We start from the raw sequence: 9,077 nt of genomic DNA on the forward strand, positions 1-9,077 counted from the left end.
CAGAAGGATCGCTTGAGCCCAGGAGTTTGAGGTTGCTGTGAGCTAGGCTGACACCACAGCACTCACTCTAACCAGGGCAACAGAGTGAGACTCTGTCTCAAAAAAAAAAAATCTCAACAGGATTTTTTGAAAAATTTGACAAGATGTTTCTAAAATTTATAGTAAAGAGCAAAGGCCCAAGAAATAGCTAAAGCATACCTGAAGAAGAAAAGGACTTCTTCAAACTCCTAACAGATTAAATAGGGAAAATAAAACTATTTAACTTTTAGAAGAAAATACAGAACATTATTTCCATTATCTGAGAGTATGGATGAGTTTCTTAAAGAAGTCACAAAAAGCACTGACCATACAAGCATAGATTGATAAATTCAACTACGTTAAAATTAAAATTAAATTCATTCATCAAAGGACATAATAAAGAAAAGACAGAGCCACAAACTGAGAAAAGATATTTGCAATATGTGAAGGATTAGTATATAAAACATATAAAGAACTATAATTCTCTGGGTTAAAATTGAACACATGTGTTTTGACTCTCTCCTGAAATCCATCTAAAACTACAGTAAATGGATACTTAAGACATGAATTCAAAAAGATGGTGAGAAAGGAGGGACAATGGCAACAAAATTTTGGAAGCTGGTAAGTATAATAGATGAAACTGACTTAGCAGAGATGAGAAAGCTGAATCCAAAGCCAGCAATAGGAAACCCAAGACATAATTAAACTTAAAACTGCAGAATTTCCAAAAGGCCCAGGAATTGATAATCCTAGGCTTCTCTGGAACTGAAGATGAAACAGGATCAAGGCTAAAATAAGGATTAATTTGAAAGCTATTTAAGAAGCAGTTAAACCCACTAATCCCGTCCTCTATTCCATGCCCACGTATGACTTCCCACTTCCGTCTCTGCAAGTCAGAAGGCTAATTTTTTGGCGAGGATCTCAGGGTTAGGGACACCACTTGACAGCAGGGTACCATATTGAAACCTGTGACCCTCCATATATTGAATGCTAAAACCCCCAGTAGCTCTCTTCAGCACTAGGTTCTCCGAACACTGGCAGCTATGTCATTACCCTCAGGCCAAAGATTGAAGGAATCTTTTCTGAAGAAGCTGATGAGCCCAAGAGGAAAAACCTACAGATACTAACATTAGAGTTTGCAAAAACTCTAACCAGTCCAACCAGATCATCCTGACAAAGCCCACCCACAGCTGAAAGCCTCCAATAAGCTCAAAGACAGCAGACATCTGAGGAAAGCCTCTAACAGAAAAATCAATGATGTCTATGAGTTCTTCTAAATGACTGTTTTTGTATTTGTGAGTGTGTGTGTCTGAGTGTTGGTGTGTAAGTGGGTATGTCTGAGAGTATATGCATGCATGTACATCTGAGTGTGCATTTATGAGTATATCTGGGCGCATGGGGCAGGTATCTGTAAAGCTCAGGGAAGTGCTGAGTCATGGTACCCCTGTACCCACATCTCCCCTATTTTGCCCTCCACCCACATGGGAGTGTGACTGTGCAGGATTGGCCCACAGAACAAAGTCAGCTGGCCACAGATGATCCCAGAAGCCCCTGAGCAGAGAGGTTTTCAGGGTGGTCGGAGCCCTGGGAGCAGCAAGGTCTCAGCCCTGGCCAAGAGAAGCCTCTGTTCTTAAGATCACAGGGGCAAGTGTGGGTGATAGTGTCGCCATCCCAGCATCTCGCTGCCCTTATGAGGAAACCTCTTCAGATGTCTGACTTTGCTGCAGTCCCACCTCTGTGACCCAGCTGCCTTTTCAGACAGGCTGTTTGTAGTTGGGCCTACAACTGACTTGGCATTCTGCCCCCAGTTGAAGAGAAGGGAGTGTTGAAGGGAGGCTTGATTTGGGCTTCCACAGAGCCAACTGAACAAAGAGTGATGGGATTAGATGAGGTAAACCCCAAAAAACAGAAGGGCCAGGGCCCGGACAAAGAACAGGAAAAATGTCAAGGTAGGATGAGTACTAGGCCAAAGTAAGGGTCAGGGTCAAAGGCATCATTGATGTCAGGGTCAGAGCCAAGCAGAACTAGGGACAGGTCAGAGTCAGGGAATTAAATTTTAAAGTAGGTGTCCTCTAGCCCCATCCTTCAACTCCTTCAACGTGCCAGATTGCCAGAGAGCCTTCCCTGTCCAAGACACCTACGTGAGGCAGCCAGCTCCCAGGGCAGCCAGTCTTCCCTGAGGCTCCAGTTTGTGCCATGGGCCTGTTGCTCTGCTGGAGGAGACCCAGTCCCTGCTCCTAGGCAGCACACAATCTAGAAGAAAGAGGGCAGGAACACACAGCCTTGGTCTTCATGTGCTCCCAGTCAGGAAACAACAGAAATGAGAAAGCCAGAAAACTACTATGACTGAGGGCAAGAACCTGGTTCCAAGGCCAGCCTTGGATGGGGCAAAAAAAGGAGGAAAGGGCAATTCAAATAAGAGAACTGTGCAGAGGGACCAAGGCTGGCATGGGAATCCCCCTGGCATTGGGAAGGAGGTTTGGAGACCTATCTGGGCTGACCTTCTCAAGAGAGGTTGGATCAAGATCCAGCAAGACTCTAGGCCTGGGGTTGCCATGAGCCTAGCTAGACACTTCTCCTCTCTCCCTCTGCCCAGGGTCTGACTCAGACTGTGCAGCGCCATGTGGATCCTGCAGCCTTGCAGAGGATGGTCAAATGTGCCACACAGGACTACACCTATAAGGGTTCCGTTCCAGGCCACCCCTACTTGCCTGAGAAGTACTGGCTCTCTCAAGAGGAAGGTAGGGCCTCTCCCCTCACCAAACTCCCAAATGATACCCAACCTGGATCCTGACCTCCATCCTAATCCTATATCAACCTTGTCTCCACCCACGATCTAGACTTCTTCCCTAACCAGACCCCATTCCAACCTCCAACCTGACTCCCAACCACCAGACCTGACCCTAGCCCTGGAGGAGATGACCCAGACCCTGCTTTTTGGGGTTCCCTGTCTGTGGAAAAAGAATTAAAAGAGCCACGGGTCTCATTCTTAGAGAACTGGAGTGAGAGAGAGAAAGAGAGAATATTAACCTCCCCCAAACAAATCCCTTCCAAGCGTATCCTGGATGCCATATCCTCCCATCTCACACCCTGTTCCACGAGCTCTCTCTTATCTCCCCTGCATCCCTCTGCCCCACCACACCTCTTTCCCTCAACTTGGAACCTTTTCTAGTTTCTTCCTGACTAAAAATTCTCTCGTTTCTCTCCTTCATGGCCAAGATTCTCAGAAACATAGTCTGTACTCACTGTCTCTACTTCCTCACCCCTTCTTACACCTTCACAGAAATTATCTTTCTCATTTGGTCAGGTGTTCATGATCTGCCTCCTTGTATATTCCAAAGGAGCAGAGAATCTGGTCTCATTCACAGCTGTGCCTCCTCCATCGAGTACGCACCAGGCTTCATAAGTATTTGTTGAATGAATTGATAATTCCCAGTTGAAGCTGAGAGTCTCCATCTCCTACATTAAACGCTCAAATTGCTCTTGTGTGGTTCTAATTACCAAATCCATGAGACTCTTCCATCTTTACCCTATGAGACCTACCCTGTGTATTTCACTCTTCTGACCACTCTCCACTTCTTGAAACTATGTCCTTCCTCAGTTTCTCTCATGCTTCACTTTCCTGGGTCTCTTATGTACCCACTGTGGACACATGGGGTCCTTCAGGATGCTGTCCTGAGCCTCTTCTCTCCTTGTTTCTACCCTGAGGCCATCTTATGCAACACTTGATTGCAATTATTGACAACTTCAAATCTTGGTTTCCAGACTTGATCTCTCACCATAATCCCACCCTCCTTCGTCTGATTATGGTCATCTCTACCTGGATATTCCCAAACACCTCAATCTCAGCATGTCCGATCCACCAACCCAGAACTCCAAATCCCAACACTGCATCCTTCCCCTCACACACCTGCTCTTCCTCTAGGGCTTCTTTCACAGTGTCTGTCACATATGTTCTTTCAGACTGTTGGGGGTGTGGGTCATGGAGGACCTTGTAGGACTGGCTTAGGTGACTGGGAGTGGAGGGTGGCAGACTTTGAAGGGTTTTAGGTAGGAAAGTGTCTTGGTCAAATTTTCATCTGTGAAAAAGTACCCCAGCTTCTATGCCAGGGTTGGATTATAGGATTTCAAAGATGAGGCAAGGAGACCAGTAGGCTAATCATAATAGCTTTGTATGTGCCTGTCATTGTTCTAAAGGTTTTACATTGATTAACTCATTTAAACCTCACAACAACCCTTTGAGGTAAATAGTACTATTATCCTCATTTTAAAGTTGGGGAAACTGAGACTCAGCAAAATTAATTAACTTGGTCAAGGTCACACACAGCTAATAATTGACAGAACTGAAATCTGAACCTAGGTGGTCTATCTGCAGAAATAGGTATCTATTAACCACAACATTATATTGTTTCCTGGTTAAGGCACTGCTGAGATGGGGGATGGGAAGAGGGGATAGATGCAAGTGATTTTGAGGCGGCAGAATAGGCAAACCTTGGAGCCTAGAATGGAAGATGAGAGAGAGGAATTGGAAGGAGGCCCATTTCCAGGTTGGCTGATGCAAAGAGGGTAGTGCCAGGATGAAGACTGATCAGCACAGTGGATCCAGACCCCACTCAGAAGGATGGGAAATGGGCTGCATCTCAGTGCCTAAGGCAAGTGTGGAGCCCAGCTGGGCCTGGGGACTGGCCTGCAGGAGGTCAGTGAGGGTCAGCTTTGTGCTGGGGATCAAAGGAGAAACATCTAGCAGGTCCCAGATCTTGGGGTGGAATAAGGACGAACACTATCTGATGTCTCCACCCCTGTGATCAAGCAGACAAATGCAGTCCAAACTACCTGTGCAGTGACCGGTACACATGGAGGACCGGACCTTACAACAGCAACTGCTGGAACAAGTATCCCACCTACCTTCCCCGGCTGCCTAAGGTATCTAATGTGCCCACCTCCCAAACCACAGCGACTAATATTTCACCATCAGTTCCTCATGCCTTTCCCACCAACAAGGGCTCTTCCCATCTGTGAAACTAGGTTTTGTATTTCTTAGCTGAAAAGGGAGCCCAGGAGTGGGGCTGTGCTGGGACAGCTCTTTGTCTCTGGGGACTGGGTCCCCTGGGTCCCAATCTCTGACTGGGCTCTGTGGGGACATGTCTTGTGTGTACTCCTTGACATGTTGCCTTCCTGAAGCCTGCCAACTGGTCCCTCCCCAGTGTAGTCTGGCCCCTGTGACACTGGGGCCACCCAAGGAGTCAGTGATAAGCTGAGGGTCCCTGCTCCACCTTCCCCACCTTTATGATGTGAGCCAGGACAATGGGAGGGAGAGTGAGGCTCCCCAACAGCAGTGCAGATACAGGAAGGCTTCCAAGGAGATAGGTGAGAGTCCAGCCACAGCCCCAGCAGGAGGGAATGTGAAGATCCGAGGCCAGAGCAGGGGTTCTTCACCGTAGGATGATGGCTGACCTCAGTTGGTTTGACCAAACCCTTGTGAATTAGAACTTCCTGAAGAATTAGAATTTTTCAAAATTTCACAAGTTCTTCACATGATTCTGATGGGCAAGCAATAGTGAAAACACCCATTAGAGAGACACCCAGACACATCTAGACAAAGAGGGGTAAAATCAAAGGCAAACTCTAAGGCAGGATTGTCAGGGGCCCGGGGGCCCAACTCAGTCCCCTATAGCCCTCCCTACCCCACCTCCACCCCTGTAGGCAGAGGCAAGAGCCGTCCCTGGAGAGTAGGGGAGCTGCCGAGGGTCGGGGGCCGGGTGGCAGGTCAGGGTGTTCTGAGAAGACCCCCAAAAGGGAACAACTCTTCCGGGTCAGAGTTCGAGGTCGCTTGTGTGCCACTTCTAGGAGGCTGGGATGGAGACTGCAGTTCGAGGAATGCCCTTGGAGTGCCCTCCTAAGACGGAGCGGCTCAATGCCTACGGTAAAGGGTGGTGGGTTGGTGGGGAGGAACTGGTAGAGAGAGGGTAGGGGGAGGCTGGAAGGAGGGAAGGATGGGGACTTGAGGGACAAGGAGACCGAGGGTCCTAGAGAGGGCGTAACCCTGACTCTGTTTTTGTCTCCACCTCTCCCTGTCTGTGACCGTCTCTTCCCATCCGCGTGATGCTTTGGGTCTCCTGGACTCGGGACCCGCGGGCGCAGAGCGCGAAGTGGTGGTGAACATGCTGAACTCACTGTCGCGGGACCAGCGGCGGCCGCAGATCACGCCCCGATGCGGGTGCGTGGACCCGCTGCCCGGCCGCCTGCCCCTCCAAGGTTACGAAAGCGCCTGCTCCGGCCGCCACTACTGTCTGCGCGGGATGGACTGCTGCGCCGCCGGAGCGCCCTGCACCGATCGCCGCCTGCGGCCTTTGTGCGGGGACCAGCCGACAGTAAGGTTCGCGGGGCTCTGCCCGCTTCCGACGGCTCCGCCCCCGGCCCAGCCCCACCCCGGGGTCCTGCCCAACGTGGCTGCGGGCGCTCCTTCCCGCCCCGCTTCTCGCCCAGCTCCGCCTCTGTGCCAGCCCCTGGCCAGCCCCTGTCGGGCTCTGCTCGCCTACGGGGCCCTGCTGTGTCCTGCCCTCTGGCCCCAGGGCCTGAGCGAACTAAGGCGGGAGAACCAGCAAGCTTACTCCAAGTCCCTAACCCTGTCCCTTCCGAACTGGGCTCAAGGTCATTCTGACCCCAGTATATGCTCTGGAGGTCCTCCCGGAGGGTTTCTGAGGAACAAAGTCTCCCTCTTCCTCTGGCCTTGCCCGCTAGCCGGACACTTGGCTCTGGAGACGCAGGTTCCAGCCTGCGGAGTGCCTCGTGTTCTCAGAAAAATGCCCTGTCTTCCTTGGGCCCCGGGTCACTGTCAGTAGTGAGTGGGGTCATTGCTGGGGGCTAAGTGAGCAAGAAAATGGTGACCGCTTTACCAGAACAGCGCTGGCTTCCTCGGAGCCCCGCGCCACCTCCGGGAGTAGACGCCCTCGCGTGTTACTGCTAAGGCAACTGAGGCCCGAGTGCACAGGTGGCGCCCAGACTGCAGCGCAGCACTCGTCCTGCACCGGCGGCAGACAAGGCAGACCTTGCCCAGGAGAAGTCCGATGTCTGAGGCAGTCTGGAGAGCTGTGCAGAGGGGGTCCATGATTCCCGCCCCTCTCCAGGCCAGCAGTCGGATTCATTGCGCCAGACTGGGTCTTACCCCTCACAAGGGCATGGGGGACAGGAAGTGTTTGCGCCTCTAGGAGGCTCAGAAACATTGCCTCCATAGTGCTGGGGAAAGTGCTGTCCAATGGCGGGCATCCGGGCGCTCCAGGTCCTCAACGACCGAACCGAGCCCGGTCCTCCCCAGTCCAGCATTCTTCCCTGGGCGGCAGAAGCGAGGCCTTTGGGGAGGGAGACTTCCAGGGCGCTTCCCGGAGGTGGTGCTGCTATGGGGTCTTGAAGGGCAAGGAAGGAGGAGAGAATCTCCGAGCCTGAGACTGGCAGCTGAAGCACCGCCCAGAGGCTTGGTCTGGATCTGGGGATAGGATCAAAGGCCCAACCCCTCCCTGCCCACGCTTCCTCCTCCAGGGGTGTATCGCCCCACGAGCACCGGCCCGGAATGCAGTGTGCTGTTACAACTGACCCGCCGTCATACTACCCATGTCCGAACCTTAGGTAAGTCTCGCGCGCGCACACTCACTTGCATAAGCCCCTGGAGTTTGTTCCCTTGGCACGGCGGGGCCGGAGGGAGGATGGCACTAATTGGGGTGGGAACTGTCCGCTGCTGTGCATTGACAGAGTGATGCCACCAGGGGGAGCTAGTGCGATGGGGGAGTCAAAGCTGGCAAGGAAAGGGAGGAGACCTCATGAGAGGGCAAGGAGGAGGGTATTGAAGGGTTACAGGTCGGCAATGGGCTTTAGAGTGGGCTTAGAGTCAAGGCCGTTGGGTTCAGGGCTTTGAAGCAAAGGATAAGAAGTCAATGTTAGAGAGCGGGTATAGAGTATCAGAAATTTAACACAAGAACCTGAGGCCAGGAGTTCAGTGCTGGAACCCAGGGTCGGTGTCAGCGGCAAAATATTGGGATAAAGTTAGCATTGCGAATTGGAGTCAGATGTTCACTTAGACGTGTGAGGGTCCAAAAGATCTGACCCATCTCTCCCTGCAGATGGGACACAAGTCACTTCAAGAAATCCGGTGGTCCCCAGAGAAACAACTATGTCGTCCATCCTGAGTTTGTGTCCGAGACCTACCCCGACTACCGTTGCTGGTAGAACCTGGGCTGATAGAGCCTGGGCTGGCTGGGCCAAGGGGGTGAACCAATAAATAAACTCTTCACCCCCAAAGGCTGCCTCCTGCGTCCTCACCCATCAGGATATCAAAGTGAGGGGCCAGTCACTCAGGCCTCTGCCAAGCCACCTCAACTGAGATGCAGTTTCTCAAAGTCCCCCTCCCCACCCTCATCATCTCAGTACTGAGTGCCCTCCTGACACGTAACAGTAGCCCTATATCCTGCTAGTGTTCTTCTCCCCTTCATCTCAGAGCCCAAACTAATGAGTCCACCTAGCCATACAGGGAGGACCTAATTCCCACCCTACAAAGACCCTCCAGCTATCATTTCCCCAATATGCCCCCAAACTTAGATGCCCTCCTACATATCAGAGGACCCAGAATCCTCCCTTCTACAGTCAAAGCCCTGTCCCTACACCCGAATCTCTTGATCTCTGCTCCTAGAAACTCCATCACAGCCCCCGAAAAGCCTCTCTGTGCTCACACACCCTTGCTGCCCTTCCCCATCCAAGTTCAATGGGCCCAAAACATAATTTTGGAGGGTCTCCTAACCAAAAAATTGCAAATTGCAAAACAAAGCCCTGTTTTTCTGCCCCTCAGGGAGCAAGGGGTGGGTTGTTCTGGAATCTCTGGGATCTTCAGTATTTTCCTTTCTCCATCAAAGATATGAAACCTCAAAGTCATGCAAACCATACCCCGCACCCCCCACCCCCTCCTGAAAGGGTATGGTAGGGCACGCCCACTGTCCCGCAGAATGGGCTTTTCTAACTAAAGGCTGTCACTAGGAGGAGGGGCTGGACCCTATAAATTACTAGGCTGGAAG

The 9,077-nt window shown here is 51.5% G+C and overlaps 1 protein-coding gene across 1 annotated transcript in view; it reads left to right on the forward strand.

Moving 5' to 3' along the window:
• Window positions 1–8,310, forward strand: part of LOC105819812 (chromosome unknown open reading frame, human C9orf24) — a 17,739-nt gene extending 9,429 nt beyond the window's left edge. The window contains exons 2-7 of the mRNA XM_012656138.1: window positions 2,615–2,759; window positions 4,829–4,941; window positions 5,866–5,941; window positions 6,160–6,394; window positions 7,555–7,641; window positions 8,133–8,310. Of these exons, the coding sequence (XP_012511592.1) occupies window positions 2,615–2,759; window positions 4,829–4,941; window positions 5,866–5,941; window positions 6,160–6,394; window positions 7,555–7,641; window positions 8,133–8,238 (762 nt within the window). The 3' untranslated portion in view covers window positions 8,239–8,310. The remainder of the gene's footprint in view (window positions 1–2,614; window positions 2,760–4,828; window positions 4,942–5,865; window positions 5,942–6,159; window positions 6,395–7,554; window positions 7,642–8,132) is intronic.
• Window positions 8,311–9,077: the final 767 nt, after the last annotated feature.

The sequence above is a fragment of the Propithecus coquereli genome, unplaced genomic scaffold (assembly GCF_000956105.1).
Source record: "Propithecus coquereli isolate 6110/MARCELLA unplaced genomic scaffold, Pcoq_1.0 Scaffold114, whole genome shotgun sequence".
In the NCBI taxonomy this organism is placed as follows: Eukaryota; Metazoa; Chordata; class Mammalia; order Primates; family Indriidae; genus Propithecus; species Propithecus coquereli.